Source organism: Xenopus laevis, chromosome 7L (genome assembly GCF_017654675.1).
Source record: "Xenopus laevis strain J_2021 chromosome 7L, Xenopus_laevis_v10.1, whole genome shotgun sequence".
Taxonomy (NCBI): domain Eukaryota; kingdom Metazoa; phylum Chordata; class Amphibia; order Anura; family Pipidae; genus Xenopus; species Xenopus laevis.
Genome location: NC_054383.1, coordinates 72,653,242 through 72,676,346, shown reverse-complemented (window position 1 = coordinate 72,676,346; position 23,105 = coordinate 72,653,242). Strand labels below are relative to the sequence as shown.

Sequence of the window (23,105 nt, the reverse complement as noted above, 5' to 3'; positions counted from 1 at the left end):
AGCACATGTATGAAAATTAATTGGCCCCCTGCATATAATTTAATTTATAGCAAAGTCTATAGTAAAAGCAAAGTATTTTACAATGAATTGGCACTATTATACTTTACATCTTTACAGTGCTTATTTATTTATACAGGTATGGGATCTATTATCCAGAATGTTTGGGAACATGGGTTTTTCATATTACATTTAAAAAAAAAACAACACATTTGATCATATTGGAATCTCTGGGTAATGGCTTTTTTGTAATTCTAAACTTTCTGAATAATTGGATTCTGCATAAGAAATCACATAACGTATTTCAGCTTCATAATTGTGCATACTTCTTTAATTTGCTCTCACTGTATAATATTTTTCACGTGTAGTTGTATAGCCAACTAACAGCAAAATGTAGACTTCAATAACTTAAAAAAAAAAAACTTTAAGAAAAAGAGCTTATAATGCTATTAAGCATTATAAACCAACATTTCGTAATATACAAAACAAATTAGATTCAATTAGATTCAACAAATTCGATTAGACGTTTCAGCCCTACACAGCAAAGTTGTCTATATTCATGGTCAATTTCAGCTGCCAATACAGCCCCTCCAGATCGAGTAGATAGATCATTGGACCATGTATGAGGTCAAAACAACTGTCTGCGAGAAAATCAACAATCTACCAGGCCAGCTTGAAAACCTACTGGGTAATCTCAATAGACCACTATTATTATCTAACTGTTGGCACAGGAGTGCATTCTTTTAATTATGTTCTTCCATATGCACTTTAGCAACAATAATTGGAATGAGGAAGGAAAGGAATCATTTTAATGGTGCCATGAGTATTTTTAAGAACTTACCTAAATGCACTGATACTGCACTTCTGGAGATAGGGTGCTATATCTTTATTTCCATTATATACAGTTTGAAGCTGTAAGTGGAAAAAAAGCACAAATTCAAAAAACAAAACAGAATATGCTTATTTAATAATATGCATGTCACCAGTGGAGAGAGACAACAATTGTATGTTTTTCTTTTAAAAAGGATAATAAGAATGATAGGTGGTAAAGCATAATATACTTGAGTCTTTATTTTGTGTCTTAAAACACAGGTGTCCCCACAAATTATATTATAGTTGAAATCTAACCAAGGATTTCAGCATTGTGGATATTTTGGTTTTCGCCACAGCAAAATTAACACTACTCTTGAGTTTCTTCTCCAGGAGCACCCCCATTCCACCCAAACCAAGACCTCGTCATTGAAGCTATTATATAAGGAAGGCTTCATCTAGACAGAACAATACAAAAATCTTATATACAAAAACAGAACTTATTTTGAAGACAAAGAAGATTAATATATTTATTTACCGTATCGATGACCTTTGCAGAGAGATCTGAAAATTCTGCCGTTGTTGAGTTTTCATACGCATCAATGAATGGGGTATTTGCAATTGTCAAATAGCCTGTGTAGAGTTTGTTTACTGGTTTGTTGCGGTCTAAATAATTGTGACAGAAAATTCATAAAGTCAGAAACAACATTTGCTTTAGGTGGAAAGGCTACTTGTGTAAATTATGTATTATGCCAGATATTGGTAAGAAGATCCTATACAATAATGTATTGACTTATTTTCTATTTCCAACTTACACTTACCATCATTGGTAGTAGAGTAAAAATAGGTTCTTTATATAACACTACTAACTTTCACCTTAGTCCTAGCAATCCTATCTGGCAACCTTGGGTCTATGACAGTGACTCTCTGCAATAGAAATTATTTGAGAGATTTTTTTCTGAATACGTGCTCCCTGAAACTACAGTTGGCATGGAAACAGTCTGAAATTGAGATCTCAAACTAAATTCACTAAAGGGGAATTTAAAAATGTGGAGACAGCATTTTTGGGAGTAAAAGTCATGTTATAAGTGGTGTACGTACAACCTCCATATTCACAAAATTACTCGCCAAAATTCATTCATTTTTTATGGTGGAGGACAATTGACAATCTTTTGTGAATTTCATGTTCACAAAAATAAAAACACAGAAGAAAATAGACAATTTCCCCGGACATTTTTAAAATGGAGTAAAACTCACTGCATCTCTTCCCCGTCCTCATCCATGCATTGTTTCCATCAAGCTCTATTCACCCCTATTTCAGTGGCAGTGTGGGAGACAATTAGCATATTAATGCGGATGATCAGCCTATTGTTAGGGTAAAAGCCCTGTTTTCTGTCTAGAATAATAATAGGTGTGAAAAGCCGAACTTAATGTTTAGTATGTTATAGAATGCCCATTTCTAAGCAACTTTTCAATCAGTATTCATTATTTATGTTTTTTCAATTATTTGCCATTTTCCTCTGAATCTTCCCAGCTTTCAAATGGGGATCACTGATCCTATATACAAAAACAAATTCTCTGTAAGGCTACACATGTATTGTTATGAATACTTTTTATTACTCATTTTTCTAGTCAGGCCCTATCCAATTTGATTTCAGTCTCTTATTCAAATCAATGCATGATTGTTAAGGTAATTTGACCCTAGCATCCAGCTTGCTGAAACTGCAGACTGGAGTGCAACTGAAAAAAAAAAGCTAAATTGTCTCAATTTGTTCCTCTTACCATTTTTCCACCTTACAGAATCATGGTCTGAATGTTCCTCCAATACACTTGCAACTCTGTGAGTAAATTACATACTATTTGCTTGTAATATGAAGTATCTGTTTTGCATATAAAGTTTCGTTTTAAGGACTTGTGGTTGGACACCTTTGAGCACTGAGAGGGAACACTGACACCAGGTGGCGTAAAGCGAGATTACACCCAACACCTTACTGGAAAAATACTGGAATGTTGCTGACTTTGTATATAAACTTTTAACATGGACATATGATGTCATCAGGTCATCAGGGCGCCAAAAAAACACTAATGGGGGTGGGTATTTAAAGCCTGTTTGGCTATACACATTATATCCTTGAAAAAGGTCCCAAGGAGGGACCGAAACGTCGGATTAACATGTAACATTATATGAAAATAAAGCACTTTTTCACTTCAACTACAGTGTGTGCTGATCCTCCATTTGCTCTATATATAGTGAAATAGCTTGAGTGACAAAATGCCCTGTTTGCCACTGACCTAAACATGTTAAAGTGGAATAGTGACAGAGTTCAACACATGCAATAGCATATACATACATGCAAAGTGCCAAACTAGTAGACCGATAGTGAGTGAGAGGAGTGCTGCACCAATCACCAAGCCAAATATAGCTAGTTTCTTCTTAGGCCCGGTCTTCTCAACTTTCTTGGAGTTTGTAGCAGGAAGAAATTCTACTCCTTCCTCAAATCCATTCAGGCTCTGCAAAACAAAAAAAAATATTTTAATAACTTGGGTAAGGCTTACAAGGGACATTACACTACTTGTGAATTTTGAAAGCAAATGTTTGCATTGCTTAGTAAAAACTAGTCACCCAAATGCTTTTACTACTCCTAGCCTGGCTAACATTATAAAGTTACTTGAATGTGTGGTCAAACCCTTGTATTTTTCCACATATTGCTGTGTTACAACATGGATTTAAAATGAATTAAGTTGAGAGTTCTAAACATTTTTGTACACAACACAATTAATATGAGTGTGCAAAATATTTTTTGATGCAAAACATGTTAAAGGAGACATTTTGAGCAAAAAATAAGAACGTACCAGTGTGTTATACTCATTTAGATATAGAAGAATTGTGCTTAAAAAAGTAGTGTATAAGGCTGATTAATTGAATATTTCTGCAAAAACCCTAATAATCCCTCCCTTCTCTTTCCGCTCCCTGAATTCCCAGCCTGTGCAGGGGAGCCGGCGGCACTCAGCTCACTGCACTGTACGATAGGAACCAATCAGCAGCTAGCAGGACCGGATAGGGAACTGAAGCCTGTCTGCTTGTGTGACTGCAGGGCTGTGATTGGCTGTCCCCCTCCTACTGTGCTTCTGGAAGGGACTATTAGTAAATGCCCACCCCTCATTTGAAACACAGACAGGGACCAGTGAACATCTATAGAGAGCTCTAATAAATTGGCTATTTTTAAAGAAAATATAAATTTTTAGCACCATGTAAAAGAAACACCATATATTACTCATAATTGCCTACAAAATTAGGGTTTTTTTCATTTATCCTACATGTTTCCTTTAAACAAGCAAAAAAACATTGGTTGCATTTTGCAGGAGGATAAAAATCCCTCTTAAATTAAAGGGATCCTGTCATTTTTTCAAAACGCATCAGTTAATAGTACTGCTCCTGCAGAATTCTGCACTGAAATCCATTTCTCAAAAGAGCAAACAGATTTTTTTATATTCAATTTGGAAATCTGACATGGGGCTAGACATTTTGTCAATTTCCCAGCTGCCCCCAGTCATGTGACTTGTGCCTGCACTTTAGGGGAGAAATTCTTTCTGGCAGGCTGCTGTTTTTCCTTCTCAATGTAACTGAATGTGTCTCAGTGAGACATGGGCTTTTACTATTGAGTGTTGTTCTTAGATCTACCAGGGAGCTGTTATCAAGTGTTAGGGAGCTGCTATCTGGTTACCTTCCGATTGTTCTTTTGTTTGGCTGCTGGGGGGGGGGAAGGGAGGGGTGATATCACTCTAACTTGCAGTACAGCAGTAAAGAGTGATTGAAGTTTATCAGAGCACAAGTCACATGACTTGGGGCAGCTGGGAAATTGACAAAATGTCTAGCCCCATGTCAGATTTCAAAACTGAATATAAAAAAATCTGTTTGCTCTTTTGAGAAATGTATTTCCGTGCAGAATTCTACTGGAGCAGCACTATTAACTGATTAATTTTGAAAACATTTTTCCCATGACAGTATGTATCCCTTTAACTTTAATGCCAGAACAACAAAATAATTAAAAGTCCAAGAGTGTGTGTGTAAACATGCTTGCAAATATATAAACAAGACTAGTTACCTTGGAATATGCCGATGTGCAGTTCTGAAAATAAATCTTTATGTATGCCTGCAGCAGTGTGCAAATAAACTGGCTGCTTAAAAGAATAGGAATGAATGACAGGCCTGTGAATATATATTCACTTACTGAACCTTTTTTTGCTTTCAAAATACATAGTTTGTACTCCATTAATTTCAGCCTACAGGTTTACTGTAATGGCAATAATTAAAAAAAATTAGACTTTTCCCAAATTTCATCCTATTCCAAATTGTAATCACTTACCCGATACCCCAGACCAGTGCTCCTGTTAGTGAAAAACTGCACATGCCCAAGGTACTTCTCAGCGAGCAGCACTGAGCATTCCTCTTCTTCAATTCCCCTGGCCGAGGCATGTGGAGTAGAGTAAAAAAAGCCGCCTTTTTTTGTTTTAAGTTTAGCTTTTCACTGTACTGCACATGCAGCACCCGCATAAAGAATGAAGAATTTGAGGGAAGAGGATTGCTCCGTGGAGCTCACTGAAATATCCCTGGGCTGGCACAGTTTTCTGCTAACAGGAGCACTGGCCCAGGGTAGTAAAAAATTATATTCTGTAAAAGTGATTTAGACTATTCCCTCTTAATTCTCTATGGAATAACCAAACACAAGAGATCAGCCCTGGCAAAAATCTATGTCATCCAGATTTTGTTTTAGAATTTGGTTCTGCAGCAATATCTTCAAAGTCTGTATTTCCAAGTTAATTAAATTTAAATAAAAAATGTCATTCAACACCTGCATGAACACAGCAATATACTTTTTAGCAGGCCCAGTTGGATTTAAAATGTGTACTACCATATTCTTAATAGGAAACATGTAAAAGAAGAATAAAGGCATATGAATGTAGAAGTTAGCTAATTAGCTAATTATAGTGAACTATATATTCTGATTTAACAAATGAGGCTCCTTGTCAAAAATGAAAAAGGAGGGTGCAAAAAGCCAATTTGTAGCACGACCAAATAATGAAAAAATAATTAATGAGTATATAAAGAATGAAAAAACACTCACAGTTCATCCCAGTCTGTGGGTGCATGTATATATTGCCAAAACAAATTGAGATTTCTTCAAAAACAATAAACCAAAAAAAGTGGTTACAAGTTCAAATTTCCATTTATTAGGATAATACAGTTGGTGGCCTAACGCATTTCATGCCTATTGGGGCACTTACTCATAGGCTCATTGTCAAAAGTTATAATCTTTTGAATTTAGCCAAATTAGTCTTTAACTTGAAGATTAGCAAAAAAAAAAAAATATTTACTAACAATAATTTACTTTATAAAACAACAGTAACACTGAATCAACATACTAATCAGAACACTAACTGTCGAGTGTAGATGCATTAACGAAAACACACCATCCGACTATTTGATTTTTATCAGCAGGAAAATCACATTTTGGACGATCCCACACAATTTTATGCTGTTGTGTTCCATTGCATGACAAGATTTTGTGGGTCAAGTAAAGTCTGACCCACAGAATCTGATCAAAACTTCCAGTGTATTTTAGCTTGAAGAAGCAGAACAAATACTTTGACCAACTTCTTTCTCCTCCTCTTACAAGGACTGCTCTTAAAAAACAAGGAGCTATGATCAAGAGTAAAATTAGAGTGTCTGAATTTCACTTAAACATTTAATGCATGAAAAAAACCCATTTTTTTTAAGTAAGAAGCAAACAGAAAACAGTGGTCCCATACTGAGAACAACATGATTACAAATCTAATGTGGCTTAAATAAGTCCTATCAATAACTACAGTATATAGATTACACAGGGCAGATGTAGAGAACAGCATTCATGTTGAAATGCAAAGGAATAATTTCTTGTGTAGAAAAAACTATTTAATTTGCATCAACATTATACTGTATTCAATGCCAATGGACCAGTAAATATGGGGTCATGTCACCAAACTGCACTACTGACCGTTCCATCGCAGATTGGACATTTATATTGTGCAGGAATTCTGAAATTGCTAAAATAAAGATACCCTATTTACTACTGCTGAAAACTGCAGAATCAATAAGGATTGATAGAATAACATTCACATTGGATAAGTACTTCAATTCATTTAGCATAGTGAAAAATATAAGCCGTAGTATAAATACGATTTCTAGGCTTACATGTTAAATATCTACAAGTAGATTATTTTTTTTTTTTTTTAACAATTCTTTATTTATCCATCAATGTATGAAAGCAGTTACATATCTGGTATCAGAAACATTACCATGTAATTACAATAAAGATGTTACACTTTCAAGCAGTAATGTGAATAAAGCAGTAGAAGACAAAGGTATGAAAGTTTTACGTATCCGACAGTAGAAGCGTCATCATGCAATTACAATAAGGACATTTCACTTTCAAGCATCAATGTGAATAAAGCAATACAAAAGGAAACAGAAAGAAAAAAAAAGGAAAACAAAGAAAAAGAAAACCTTTAAACATAATAAAAGGATAGCAGTCTTGGTGTTTGTTGTCCATTTTCTATAAGCCTTTGATTTGTTTATTTTATCGTGTTATGTAGTTTCAATAAATCTTAATCATGAAATGGTAACAAGTAGATTATTTAACGTATTCATAAAGCTGTGGACGGTTACACAAACGCATTAGAGTATCTTGAAAAACTGGTAATACTGCTTAAGGCTATGCAGGTAAATGCTTGCCTTTTCTGCTCCTCCAAGAATGCAGGCATACTTATTTAAAGAGCAGATATAATAGGTTCAGGAACAATGCACAGGGTTTGGATCTTATACCCTTACAATCAGTTCCCAGAGCAGATAGTTGCAGTTTACTGGAATTTTTATAGCATTCAAAATGGAGAAGATTATCTTTTAAAACTTTTATTGAATAATAGGTTAGGGTTGCACATTTGCCAGGGCTTATACTGCACAATTCACTGGCACGTGGTAAAAGGCTAGGGGTTATAAAGTAGCTTGCACTGCACCAAAATAAAAAGTGTTTTAAAGTAATGAAAATATAATGTCCTGTTTCTCTGCACTGGTAAAACTGGTATGTTTGCTTCAGAAATTCTACTATAGTTTATATAAAAAAAGTTGCTTTGTAATTGGGGCAGCCATTCAAAGCTGAAAAGGCACAGGATACGCAGCAAATAAAAAAAAAAAGCTCTGCAGTATACAATGGGATTCATCAGAACTTCTGTTATCTATTGTTTATCCTGTCCTTGAATAGCTGCCCCAATGGCTACATAGCTTCTTTAAATAAACTATAGTTGTGTTTCTGAAGCAAATCCACCAATTTTATCAGTGCAGAGCAACAGTACACTAAATTGCCATTCCTTTAACACTTTAATTTTTTGGTGTTACTGTTCCTTTAAAAAGGATATCAATGAAATATTAAAAAAAATAGTAATAGAAGCACTACTAAGCTGTTTACAGGTATGGAAGATAACAATTATGAGGAAAAGTTGAATAAACTGGGATTGTTTACACTGTAGAAGACACTAATTAAGGGGGATATGATACATTTGTATAAATACACAAAGGTACTATACAATACTCTCTGATGCTTTATACACTAGTAGATTCCTCTAATGAATGCATGGACATCCAATCAGATTAGAAGAATGGAAGCTTCATTGTAAAATTATGGATTTTTTCCAGTGAGAGCTATGAAGTTGCAATAAGCTGTGGACTTTTTTACCCAAGGCTGTTGGGTCATTTTCCCCAAGGCTGTTGTTGTCAAGAGAAGTTGTATGCATTTTTAGAAAGTGAGAATATTAGTGAAAAACATAATTAGTTATTCATTCTTAGTACTAAGGTGATAAAAAGACTGGTCTGATTGCCCTCTCGGAGTCAAGTTAGGGTTGCTACCTGTCTGGTTTTGACCCGGACAGCCCGGTAATTTGAATGCCTGCCCAGGTCAAAACTGCCTGCCCAGTTTTCCAAATTAGGAAAACCGAGCAGGATTCCCTATGATTGACACGGCGATTGGGCAATTGGCGAGTCATAGCCCCGCCCCTGACATCACGGTCCACCTCCTCCGCACCCCATTCCCAACCCCTCTGCATCACATCCCGCCCCCTCCGTGTCAAAGCCTCGCCCCCTGCCCAATCTCTAAAAGGTGACAATTTTTTCCCCTTCAGAATCTAACTGGAGAGGCTTTAGATGATGGGTCCCCAAACTTTTTACCTGTGAGTCACATTCAAATGTAAAAAGAGTTAGGGAGCAACACAAGAATGAAAAAAAGTCTCTGAGGTCATAATAATAAGGTCAGCGATTTTCTATTTGGTATCCCCTATGTAGACTTCCTATAGGAGGCTCTGTTTGGAACTACACCTGGTTTTTATGCAACCAAAACTTGCCTCCAAGCCTGAAATTTAAAAACAAGCACCTGCTTCGGGACCACTAGGAGCAACATCCAAGGGTTTGGTGAACAACATGTTGCTCACGAAGCACTGGTTGGGGATCACTGCTTTAGATGGTGGTGTTTTTTTTTAGTCTTCCTCTGGATCAACTAACAGACGTTAAGCAAGTTACACTAACTTGTCGGACTCTGTCTTTTATTCATCAACTATGTTACTATGTAACATAAAAAAAACAACCTGTAAATGATACTGCACTACCAAATATGGTAATGCAACACAGCCATCTGCACACAAGTGGTTTGCTGCAGTTATTTTCACAGGAAAAAGCAAAAGAAAACACCATACCAGATAACATAAATCTAAACTATTTCAGTTATATTAGTTTAATAACATTTTTGATATAGCAATTTTTTTTTTTAATGACTAAATTCCATATGAATTGCTACTTGGTACTGGGGAATAGTTTTAAAAATGCAATGATTAATCAGTAGTGATTGGCTAATTTATTTGGCAGGCGCGAATTCGGCTGTTTTGTCGTCAACAAATAAATTCGCAAAATTTGGCGAGAAAATTCGCTGGCAAATTTGGCGCCGGGAAAAATTTTTTTGACGCCGTCGTCAAAGTTTTTCTGCCGCCGTCTGTTAGATCAGTAAAAGGTATTCATGGGTAATAAATTAGGAAGTTAGATAGATATAGATCAAATATAGAGATAATGCAATGAATTAGGGTGGGTTGTAAATAGTCCAGGAGTCTGGATTCAGTCAGGTCACATAGTGTGACATGAAACCTGACCCTAAATGAATACACAAAAAGTCTACACCATTCTGGACCACTATTCGTGTGCTTCATCCAATGTGGTATACATGATTACATGTACTAGGTGCTCTACAGGAGGCATATATATTGGTGAAACAGGACAAAAATTGCGCACAAGGATGAACCATCACAGACATAAAATCAACACCAAATCATGTGATACACCAGTGGGGCAACATTTCTGCAGTGAAAATCACAGTCTTCAGGACATGCAGCTCTTAATTCTAAAAGGGAACTTTAAAACTGAACAGAAAGGAAGATATATGAATTCAAATGTATGGAGTTATTTAACACATTAAGACAGTGCCTTAATTTAGGGTCAGGTTTCATGTCACACTATGAATCTATAAAGGCTGAAGTGAATGGATGTCTAATATAATAGCCAGTACCCAACTTCCTGCTTTTCAGCTCTTGAATTCCTAGTTAGTTAGTGACTTGAAGGGGGCCCACATGGGACACAACTGAGTTTACAATGGATCCTTACAATGTAGATCAGATTGAAAAGCAAACAGTTACGACCCATGTGCCCTCCCTCAAGTCACCGATTGGTTACTGCCTGGTAACCAATCAGTGAAAACCAAGAGAACTGCAAAGCAGGAAGTAGTGTTCTGGCTATTATGTTAGACATCCAATCACTCCAGCCTTCAAAACAATACATCCTTAGTTAATTATATTGAAAATATGTTTTATATTGCACAGCCTATTTACCCAGTTGTTATGTTTAACAATTCATTTAAAGAAGGACTAAACCCTAGCCCCTCCATTGCTTATTATTTGTGGTTTTTGAGCTATTTAGCTTTTTATTCAACAGCAATCTCAGAAATTTGGTTGCTAGGGTCCAAGAGTGCCTGAATAAAAAGACGAGTGGTGATAAAATAATAAATGTAGCCTTACAGAACATTTGTATTTTAAGTGGGGTCAGCAACTGCCATTTGAAAGAGTCAAAAGAAGGCAAATACGCTTTGTTACAGTGGTTTTATAGCTCAGTGGGCAGGCAACAAAATGCTTAAAGGAGAACTAACCCTTGCACCCCTCCATTGCCCCTCCTCCAAGGTCCCTCCCTGTAGTATTTATTCTTCTCAGAAGTCTCCCTGTTTGCTGACTTGCTATAAATCAATCTATGACCTGAATCAGCTTCTGCTGTGCATGCTCCTGCAAGATCCGTGTTGCTGCTCTACAATAGAGGATTAGAAGACTGAAGATGGCACCTTTGAACTCACCTATTCATATTGCTGTCTCTTATTCAAATCAATTTACAGTTGCTCAGGTGATATGGGCCCTAGTCACCAGATTGCTAAAATTGCAAACTGGAGAGCTGCTGAATAAAAAGCTACATAACTAAAAAACCACAGGAAAAAAAAAATCCAAATGCAAACTGTCCTAGAATATCACTCTCTACATTGGACTAAAAGTTAATTTAAATACATTGGTCCCCCTTTGCTGCTATATAACAGACACTATTGGAAAGTTTTCCACTAAATGTTGCAACATTGTTGATGGAATTTGCTTCTATTTAACCACAAGGGCATTATTGTGATTGAACACTGATGCTGGACTATCAGACCTGATTTACCGTTAAGTTCTAATTCATCATATGATTCAATGAAGGCCTGTTCTGGACTGTTAGCATTCACTTTATAGCTTCTAATGAGTTGTGTATTGCAAAAAGGCGCTAATGCTCATGTGCACATGCTCTCCAGGGGGTATATTTATCAAAGAGTGAAGTTAGAGATCGCCACAGTCCTCTAGAGAGAAAGGGTGAAAGTGAAAGTTCATCCTTTGATAAATGCGCTTTTCAAGATCCCAAAAAAATGAATGGAGAGTGTCGGAATTTCACTCTAGCAGCCTATGGCGATCTTTAACTTCACTCTTTGATAAATTTACCCTCAGGATTGGAGGCCTGCAGTAATGGTGGGACAGTCATACATTCAGAACTGCCTTCCTTTTCTGTAGACTAAAGCTGGCCATAGAAGCAAAGAACCGATCGCACAAATCCTTGATTCGTACAATTTTCGGACCGTGTGTGGAGTGTCCCAACATTTGTTGTGCCATGCTGATCGGTCGTTCAGTCGATAGGACAGGTTAGAAGATTTCTGTCGGCTGCCAATAATATCTCTGCATGTGTTTTGCGGAGACCGTCACCAGCTTTGTCGGACATAAAATTTCGTACGATTGCTGTAGGGGCAGAACATCGGCTGATCTGTTCTTTTGTACTTTATTTGATCTGAAAGGTTAGTGGCAGGTCGGGAGATTGGGACGTCCAATCGTTCGTCCGATATAGCAGGTAAGTCTGCGCGTCTATGGCCAGCTTAAGGCAATGGACACATAGGCAGATCAGCAGCTGTTGTCAGCCAGAGTATTTTTGCAGGCTGAGAGAAGCAGAGCTGCTCAGGGCCCCTGCTCAGGGCCGGAACTAGGGGTAGGCAGAGTAGGCACGTGCCTAGGGCTCAAAGCTGAGGGGGCGCCAGGCACGTAACTGCTGTCGCCTACCCCATGTCTGGTCCTGTGTCTCCCTGACTGGCGCTGGAAATTTCTGTTTCAAATGTGCTTGCGCGTAGTTTCGCGTACTTTTTTGCGCATGCGCGATTGAGCGCACACTAAGCCGGCGCCGTGCCCGGCCAGGTTGCCTAGGGCGCCAGGCCAGGTTGGGCCGGCTCTGCCCCTGCTCCATTGATTTGAATCTGATCAGCCTGTGTCACTCAACAGGCTTAGTTAGAGTAACGGATTTTACTAGAAAAACAAAAGAAATTCAGTGGCAGAAATACCAGGGGAGCAGTATCCTGTAAATGTTAAATAAAGGCCAAGTACATTACTGTAATGGCATCAGTTTGTAAGTAAGAGTTGTATGTTTATTTAGTTATTATGATGCTTGTCCTCCCTGTATGTACTTTCTATATTGTAAGACTGTACAGCTCTGCGTATCCTAGTAGCATTATATAAATAAAGGTACACATATATTCAATGCTGTCAAGTGTCACATTAGCCTAAACCAACCCTATTTGAGGCAGGGTTTCCATTTACTTTATTTTCCATGTTCTGTAAACCAGTTTTCTCCAGTGAGACTAACCTTTATTTTCTTTATTTTTACACTGTGTGTTACTGCTTTCTGGAGGAAAATTCATCAGGTTAGCATGTTTCTTCAAGAACAGGAACATTTACCCAGGGGCAAAAGTTAGCAATTTTGGTCAGAGGGAGCGTCATATTGGCACTCCTCCATATTTTAAGATGGCCATAGACGTGCAGATTATAGCTTAAAGTCAGACGACCCATCATCCATGCCAATCTTCCAACCTGCAACTAACCATTCAGATAATATAAAGTAGTAAAGAGATGAAATCACACGATTCTCTGGTCATTTATTGACAGGCAGCAATCGTACGAAAGTTATGTCTGGCAAATAATAGTGACAGTCTTCCATTGATATACTCGGATAGGCAATACATGCAGAGATATTATCTGTAGCTGATATAAATCTTTTAACCTGTCCGATTGACTGAACAACCGATCGCCATGGCACGTAAAATGTACGGACAATCCACACACGGTCTGAAAATTGTACAAATCTTCAATACGTACGATAATTTCTTTGGGTCTATGGTCAGCTTAAGACTTCCCTTCGCCTTTAATAAACTCATATTGGAAGATAACAGCAGCTACTTCTTTGGCAATTGGAAATCATAAACTGACTGTATTTATTCTTTACAATAAAGGATAAGGTGGCATTATTCCAAATTAACTATAACATATTTTGCTTCTCGTTGCTCCTATGTATCCCTTTCCCCGATTCAAGCTGGGCGTGTGCACAGTAAGATCTGTAGGAAGCTCTGGACTGCAAATGCACTCACTAAGGTTGCGCAAGAATTACGGAAGAGCACAGGAGAAAAGCACAGAGAGAGATGCACCAGCCCAGGTAATAAGTCTGCAATTTTGGTCACCAAGACATGCAGTCTAGTGGTTTGGATGATTCTATCTTTACTGATGGGTCTATGCGCCCCTTGAAAGTCAGTGCTACTGCCCCACATCTTCAGTCTCTTCAGTCTTATGTTTATGGTACCAGAACATGAACAAACAGTGAACAGCTTAGAACTTTGGTCAAGCACCCTCTTTATGTGGTGGGATAAAGTTATCCCATCTGGATGACCGAATTGGGAAAATATTTACGTATTTATTCACAGTGATAAGGATAATAAACTTAATCTTACGCAGAAAAATATATAAAACATTTGCAGGTGCAGTATAATATCCCTTTAAATGGATATTCTCATGGAAAAACCCACAGATCTATACACTACCTTCCCATTGTTCTGTTGTTAGGCTGCTGGGAGGGGTGATATCACTCCAACTTGCAGTACAGCAGTAAAGAGTGATTGAAGTTTATCAGAGCACAGGTCACATGACTGGGGGCAGCTGGGAAACTGACAGTATGTCTAGCTCCATGTCAGATTTCAAAACTGAATATAACAAAATCTGTTTGCTCTTTTGAAAAATGGATTTCAGTGCAGAATTCTGCTGCAGCAGCATCAATAACTGATGCTTTTTGAAAAAAAAAAACATTTTCCCATGACAGTATCCCTTTAGGGCTAGTCCACACGAGGAGATTCGGGGAGATTTTGTCGCCTGGCGACTAATCGCCACGTCTTTTGCGTGACTATCTCCCCGAACTGCCTCAGCGTTTTTCCCCATAGGCTACAACGCAAAGTTGCCTGCGCTAATGCACAAGCGGCGATCCGTTTTCAATAGTCGCATCACTGAGGCAACTTCGGGCAACCATAGAAAACGAATCGCCACGAAAAGACGTGGCGATTAGTCGCCAGGCGACAAAATCTCCCCGAATCTCCTCGTGTGGCCTTACCCTTAAAGGGGAAGGAAACCTAGTTGGCGTAAAAACCCTCCCGTGTGTTGGCCACCCTCCCTCTTCCCCCTGGCCTACCCGTCCCGCTGGGCAAATGCCCCTAACTTGTTACTTACCCTTCTGCGCAGGTCCAGTCCAGGGAGTTCACAAACGACATCTTCTTCCACGCGATCTTCTTCCTGCTTTGAACAGCGTTTTGGCGCAATCGCAGTAGGAGCATTTCGCCGGTACGGATCTACTACGCATGCGCCAAAAGTCACTAAGTACTTTTGGCCCATGCGCAGTAGATCATACCGGCGAAATGCTCCTACTGCACATGCGCGGTCAAAGCAGGAAGAAGATCGCGTGGAAGAAGATGTCGTCTGTGAAATTCCTGGACTGGACCTGCGCAGAAGGGTAAGTAACAAGTTAGGGGCAAATGTCCCAGCGGGACGGGTAGGCCAGGGGGGAGGGATTTTGCGCCAACTAAGTTTCCTTCCCCTTTAAGGAACAAGTCAGCAACAAGTCTTACATAACCAAAGCAAACATTAATCAACTCATCCACGTTAGTGATATCAAATGTCTCGTTATCCAAATGAAACTCTACAGATAAGACAGGTACAAGTGAAGGAAAGATGCGGCCTATTATGATCGGCACCAGACAAGAGAGGTGTTTAAAGGGCCAGTAACAAGCAGACAAGGGAGTGACATTTCCCAGAGCTGCTTCCCTCTTGTCCTTTCTGAATTCCAGGGACAGATAGGGCAGAAACTGGAAAGGAACAAGGTGGACAAACTTACCTGGGGTCTGTTGTTATACTTCATCATAGAGTCGCTGTCCTTCATGCTGGAAAGGGAGGATAGAGGGGAGATGTGCTGCCCCTTCTCCCTTTAGGAAGTGGGACTCTTACTGAAGTAGTTGTAAAGTCACAAGCTTGAGTAGCGGCTTATTCCCACACTCAGGTTCAAACCTCCGGGGGAATCGTACACAGGTACCGGACACTCCCTTGTTTGAGCCTCTTCCTTCTTCCGCACTGTGTGAGCTCAAGCGAAACTCCCAGCGGCAGCAGCAGCCCGGGCTCGACTACACCTGCGCCTTTTTCCCGCTGACTTCGATTAGACAGTTCCGCTGTTGTCTCCCACGCACCGGACTCCTCTTCGCACCCAACAAACGCAGCGTTCGTTCTTTCTTTCTTTCTTTCTTTCTTTCTTTGGATTTGACTTGTCTTTCTTTCTCTCACTTTCAGGTAATGGTTTCAAGGTGTGGCCTTTCCGCTCCCCACACATCGCACGAGATTTCCCTCGCCCCTCCCTCCAGGTGAGCTCAGGACCGAAAACAGGATAAAAGCAACAGAAAGCGGGGGTGGGGAGAGGAGCGAGTGAAACTGCCGCAAGTAGTCATCGAGACACAGGGAAACACAAGAGACAATTCAGCGTGACGTGACCCACATAGAAACGGGAGAAATTAGGCAACATTCCACACAATAGCTTCAGGGGGGAAAAGAAGCGCAGACTAGGAAAAATACAATATAAGTTGACAATATACACATCCATTATAGGAAGTAAAAGGGTGCTTGGCCTTTAGAATGTTATAGAATGGCTAATTACAATCAATTGGTCTTTATTTATAGCTTCCAAATGCTGTGTGACTGAGACTGCAAATGTTTTGTTATGACTAGTATTGTATATTTCTATTCATATCCCACTCGTTTATTCAAATCTTGGCTGCTAGGGTAATTGCATCGTAGCAACCTTGAAACTCCAAACTGGAGAGCGGCTGAATAAAAAGTAAAACATAAAAACCTATTGCAAATGGTCTCAAGACATCACTCTCTACATCGTACTAAAACTTCATTTAAAGGTAAACAATCCCTTTAAGGTTTCTATCCCAGTTTTATTTGGAATGGCCTGCCCCAAGGGCCGTAGGCAAAAGAGGCACGTTCCTAGGACGCAAAGTAGGGTTGCCACTAGGCCCAGACTGGCAATCTGTGCGTTCTGGCAAATGCCAGAGGGGCTGCTGTAAGTTGCCATAGACAGGCACTATTTATTGGGCTGGTGAGGTGCTGTTTGGGCCTCTGTGTAGCTGAAATGCCAGGGCCTATTTTGAATCTCAGTCCAGACCTGGTTGCCACCTGGCCGCTATTTTACTGGCCTAGCCGGTAATAATGATGGTTGATCCCAATGTTATTAATAGGGAAAAAAATATATAGGAAGGCCGGTATTTTTTTTCCAGAAAAGGTGGCAACCCTAGCGCAAAGTTCTCAAACTTCTCCAAACCCTTCTGTAAATAGTTCATAATTCCTGCCACCTTGACTTCCTCAGCCCAAACTTTTTTTGTCTTAGGAATATGCCATAAACAATGCCATAAACACCTTCCAAGGTCTCTTATATGTTTTATTAATATACTTCATTCTTGCTTTCATCATTGTATCTATTCCTGCTGAAGAAAGACCTGCAGTCTCTATCCCTCTTAAAAGCCATGCCTTGAGGGCTAGTGTATAGATCTGTGGGTATTCTACTGGTCCCTGCATCAGCACCCAGAGTGATGGAGTTATCCTCATTGGACATATACGGTCATCTGCCTGAGTAGCAGATACCAGGGTCTCCTTGGCCAATCTGGAATTACTGCAATTAACTCTGCTCAATCCTGCCTGATCTTCCTTTAGTACTCTGGAAATTAAAGGGATTGGGGGAAATACATATAGTAGTAGGCCTTAACTCCTATCCTGTTTCAGGGCATCCGTCTGAACATCTCCTAATCTCTGGCCTTTTGCCAAGTGATTGTCTTCTAACCACCATTCTAATGCTATCTTTGCCCCTCTTGAAATAAAAATATTTTGATCCCAGTCCTGAATCAATCCATTTCATTAAGGAAGGATTTCTCTTTGTGGAATTCTAATATTTCATTTTACCCACTAAGTATTGGTATTGCCAAGGCCAGTAGGCCTATTGCGCTCATTGCGCTCAAGTTCTCTTGCCACCAGACCATTTCCAATAACTTTCTCTGATCTTTTGTTCCTTCTCTTCTTGTGTTGTGACTTTTCCCAAATCCATACAGAATCTTGCTCCCAGATATGTCAGATTTTTAGAAGGAGATAATTGACTCTTCTTTAGATTTATAACCTATTCATATTGTTGGAAATATGAAAAAACATGATCTCTTTGTTTTTTCAGTATGTGAGGATCTCTTGCTAAAAGAAGAATATAGTCTAGATAAATTAGTAAATGTTGATTTTCCTTCTTCTTGATTCTGCTATGAGTATGACTAGAACCTCTGAATACAACTCTTGTTGTCAGACTGAAGGGTAGTCATGTGAACTGTTAATGACAATGAGGTCCCACTGTGAAATGAAGAAATCTCTGGTGAGATGGAGTGATTGGCACATATAAATAGACATCTTTCAGGTCTACAGACAGCATCAAATTTTCTGGCCTTAGTGCTGGAATGATGGTGTATAATGACTGCACCTTGAAATATTTAACCAAAAGATAACGATGAGGTCTCTTAAATCTAAAATTGGTCTGAAGTCAGCTGTCTTCTTTTTTTAGCATGAATAGGGGCAAATAAAAATAATTTTCTCTTTGAGAGGCTGGAACTACTGTGATTGCCCCTTTTGCTTGTCAAGGTGGCCATAGATGTTACAATACAGGCAGAAACAATAAAATTCTACCTGTATCTGACGACACAGCACTAACAATGGGCGATGTTCCGCCCAATCAAAATTTCCCAACAGGCCCAATCAACAAGCCGACCAATATCCAAGTCTTCTACCGATACCGGTCAGCTCATCTCAACCATACAGGCACCAAATATCGAAAGAAAATTTGTTTTGTACAATATTTTCAGTGTGTTGTATGTAATTAAAAGGAATGTCTCATCTCCTGGTTGTGTGGAATCTGCAATAGAATGAAGTGATTCCTTTGAGGCATCTTTGTAAATTCTAGAAGATATTCTCTTCTTATTGTATCTATCACCCAGCTGTCCGATATTGCCTTTGCCCAGACCTCCACATAACGTGGTAACCTTAATAACATGCTTCTACTCTCTTACCTTGGTAGGTAAGTAGATAGGTGAGTAGAAAAAATACTTCACTGGATATGGGAGCCAAAAAAAATATGTGTCTCGTGGGCTGTAAACTCCTCCAGTCAGTAGTGGGACAGTGAAAACAAGAAAAAATGTTGAGGGGAGGGGCCTCGCTATATAGTCTACAATTAAGTTTTTAATTGCTAAATAATGTGCTCTGTCCAGTCAGAAGTTGGGGGTGGAAATTACCCTCTTGTGAATGATGCCATATTGACCAGGGAAAATCCTTTTGTGATTAACATAAGCAGGGCTGCCATCAGGGGGTGAATGGGAGACACCTGTCCCGGGCCGGGCTGTACTCACTCTGAGGCACTGGCAGGGCCTCAGATTGCTGCAGAATCGGGTGAGGAGAATGGAGCAGTAGTGCATTTTAATAAAATTTTAGTCCCAGTAGAGCTGCATGGCAATTGGATAAGCTGGGAGAGAAGGTCAAATTTTACCCTCCAGCCTATCCAATCAGCTATGCCAGGACTTAAAAGCGTTGTTCACCTTTGAGTTATCTTTTATTATGATGTATAGAATGATATTCCGAGACAATTTGCTATTGGTTTTCATTTTTTATTATTTGTGTGTTTTTTTAGTTATTTATCTTTTTATTCAGCAGCTTTCCAGTTTGCAGTTTCAGCAGTATGGTTGCTTGGGTCCAAATTACCGTAGCAACCATTCATTAGAATAAGAGACTGATATTTAAATAGTAGAAGGCCTGAATAGAAAGATGAGTAATAAAAAGTAGCAATAACAGTACATTTGTAGCCTTACAGAACATTTGTTTTTTAGATGGGGTCAGTGACCCCCATTTGAAAGCTCGAAAGAATCAGAAGAAAAAGGCAAGTAATTCAAAAACTATAAGAAATAGAAAACGAAGGCCGATTGAATACTTTAACATACTAAAAGTTAACCTAAAGGTGAACCACCCCTTTAAGAGAAAACGAATAGTGTAGAAGCAGGGGAGGGGAAAGAAACACGCAGGCACTACAGCTCTGTTCTCCCCACCTTATTCTGCAGCTCCCAGACAGTAACAGGGGCCCTGCCAGTGCCAGTGAGTACAGCTATTGGGCCCCGTACCACCCAAAAAAGCACCGGCAATGTTACTACACACGTGCAGCTACTGAGTGGAAAGTTTGTCTTGCCACTGATTCTACAAAGGAAAGAAATCTGAATATTTAGTTTTTTGATTTGTTGTTTAATAAAAATAAAATTGCCTTAGGGCTACTAAGCATTGTGTGGACAGAATTTAATCATCCTATCTGTGGTTCCTTAAGCTATATATACCTGTATATAGTTCCTTGGTCTGATATATATATATATATATATATATATATATATATATATATATATTAGTGATGTGCGAGCCGTACCAAGACCTACGGGTTTGGGCCGACCTTGCACCCCTATTTGTGGGTGGGTCCAGGTTGAGGTCTTCTCCTGCTCTCCCCGCCACCTTACACTGCCGGCTTTTGACTTTCGGCTTCGACTTTCGCATCACCCCTTTTGTGAAGTCATCCGCGAGTTACCACAAGTCTATAAAAGGAAGCTCGGTAGGTGGGTGCAGGTGGAGGGAGGACGGGTTTAGGGTGTGTCGGGAAAAACCCGACCCGCACATCACTAATATATAGGGGGCCCCAGATTTATGTTGTACGGGGCCTCGTGATTTTTGATGGCAGCCCTGATCATAAGTGTTCAACACCAGATCGCACTCTAATCAACCTTCTGACTAATTTTGTAGCTGAACTTGTAGATTCCTTAAAGGGATCCTGTCATCGGAAAACATGTTTTTTTTCAAAACGCATCAGTTAATAGTGCTACTCCAGCAGAATTCTGCACTGAAATCCATTTCTCAAAAGAGCAAACAGATTTTTTTATATTCAATTTTGAAATCTGACATGGTCATGTGACTTGTGCCTGCACTTTAGGAGAGAAATGCTTTCTGGCAGGCTGCTGTTTTTTCTTCTCAATGTAACTGAATGTGTCTCAGTGGGACATGGGTTTTTACTATTGAGTGTTGTTCTTAAGGTGGCCATACACGGGCAGATAAAGCTGCTGATATCCGTCTTTTGGACCGATTTGACAGCTTATCTGCCCGTGTATGGGGGCTTCCGACGGGTCTTCCCGATCGATATCTGGCCACTATATCGATCGGGAAGGTTTGATTTTTAACCGACCGACCCATCGGCGCCCCTTGGCGCATCGTAATTCGATCGTTCGGCCATACGGCCGAACGTTCGAATTACCCCCGATATAGCCATGCCGTTAGTGGCATATCGGGATATCGGGCTGGGACACACTGGGCGATTTGGGGAGATTTAGTCGCCTGGCGACTAATCGCCGCGACTTTCCACGACCAATCTTCCCCGAATGCCTCCCCTCGCTCTGCGCCTGGCTAAAATAAAAAATCGCCTGCGCTAATCACACGCGGCGATTCGTTTTCCGAAGTTGCCCGAAGTTTCCTCGTGAGGCAACTTCGGGCGACTTCGGAAAACGAATCGCCGCGTGTGATTAGCGCAGGCGATTTTTCATTTTAGCCAGGCGCAGAGCGAGGGGAGGCATTCGGGGAGAAAAGTCGCGGCGATTAGTCGCCAGGCGACTAAATCTCCCCAAATCGCCCAGTGTGTCCCAGCCCTTAGATCTACCAGGCAGCTGTTAGGGAGCTGTTATCTGGTTACCTTCCCATCGTTCTTTTGTTTGGCTGCTGGGGGGGGAGGGAGGGGGTGATATCACTCCAACTTGCAGTACAGCAGTAAAGAGTGATTGAAGTTTATCAGAACACAAGTCACATGACTTGGGGCAGCTGGGAAATTGACAATATGTCTAGCCCCATGTCAGATTTCAAAATTGAATATAAAAAAATCTGTTTGCTCTTTTGAGAAATGGATTTCAGTGCAGAATTCTGCTGGAGCAGCACTATTAACTGATTCATTTTGAAAAAAATGTTTTTTCCCATGACAGTATACCTTTAACTCCCTGTTATGTTGATTGAACTCTTGCCTTTTGCTTTTGACTGCATGCAAGAATTAGCAGTTATGAATCAGTATGTGCCGTCTTGGCTTTTACTTTTTCTGTATGACCCATACCTCCTGGGAGTTCTTATAATGTCTATACATAACAATTGTTTACAGAACTTCCTGGGATTTGGGGGTTCCATATATAACTTTTTGTACACTCTGTATAGCACAGCGGGAAATAATGGCACTAAAAATGATAATAAACAGCTATTTTTGTGCCACTGCCAGTCTGAAATTTAACAATATGGTGGTGTAGGTATTGCATGCTTACCACTCTGTCATCCCCCCTTAGCTTTCTGCCAAACTGAAACTAGCATGTTGGTTCTGTTGCGTACTTAGCAATCGCACTCCCAGGTTCTATTGCATGTTTTGTGCCAGCATGCAACAGCAGACTAACGTAATGCATGAGCCACATGTTGCTACATAAGTGGTTGAGAAGCATGCAGGTATGGGTGGGGTCCTCAAAAAAGGGGTTGGGACCTAGGCACATTTTCTGTAGCTAACATAGCCCCAGGTATTTGCAGGACCTAGCAACATGCCTGACTATTAGTGATGTGCGGGCCGGCCCGATACCGGCGGGTTTACCCTAATGTGGGCCTGCTATCCTGCCCGTGACTTTATTCTGCCAGCTTCCACATTCCGGCTTCCTGTTTTATAGGCTCCTGTCCCATTTGTGACATGATCGCCAGGGCGCATCTATAAATGGAGGGGGGAAGCCGGGTGCAGGTGGGTTCGGATCCTGTTCGGGTGTATATTACTACTGACTATGATATTTGCTGTTTGAATGATGATGCCTACAAGACATTTACTTAAAGGACAAGGAAAGATAAAATCACTGGGGGTTGCCAGTTTTTAAGGGCAATAGCACACAAGGAGGTGCAAATGCTTTCCTACCACCCATAATGTAAATTGTTTATGGGAAAACATATGCAGTGTTTTGTTTTTCCGAAGTTGTCTCATGAGGAAACTCCACAGTAGGGACTAATCTCCTGGTGTGCCATTGCTTTCCTCCCATGAGCAAGAACACTAACTTTTTGCCCTTGGCCAGTGCACCTCCTCTATAAGAATATCAAACTGGCCTGAGGTACTTTGCTGGGGAATACAATGCCACCATTTTTATCCAAGTGTGCCTTGC

The 23,105-nt window shown here is 39.9% G+C and overlaps 1 protein-coding gene across 1 annotated transcript in view; it reads right to left on the bottom strand.

The window, feature by feature from the left end:
- Positions 1 to 16,191, bottom strand: part of st14.L (suppression of tumorigenicity 14 L homeolog) — a 37,125-nt gene extending 20,934 nt beyond the window's left edge. The window contains 4 exon segments of the mRNA NM_001087597.1: positions 839 to 909; positions 1,346 to 1,473; positions 3,159 to 3,318; positions 15,686 to 16,191. Of these exon segments, the coding sequence (NP_001081066.1) occupies positions 839 to 909; positions 1,346 to 1,473; positions 3,159 to 3,318; positions 15,686 to 15,730 (404 nt within the window). The 5' untranslated portion in view covers positions 15,731 to 16,191.
- Between the last annotated feature and the right edge of the window lie 6,914 nt (positions 16,192 to 23,105).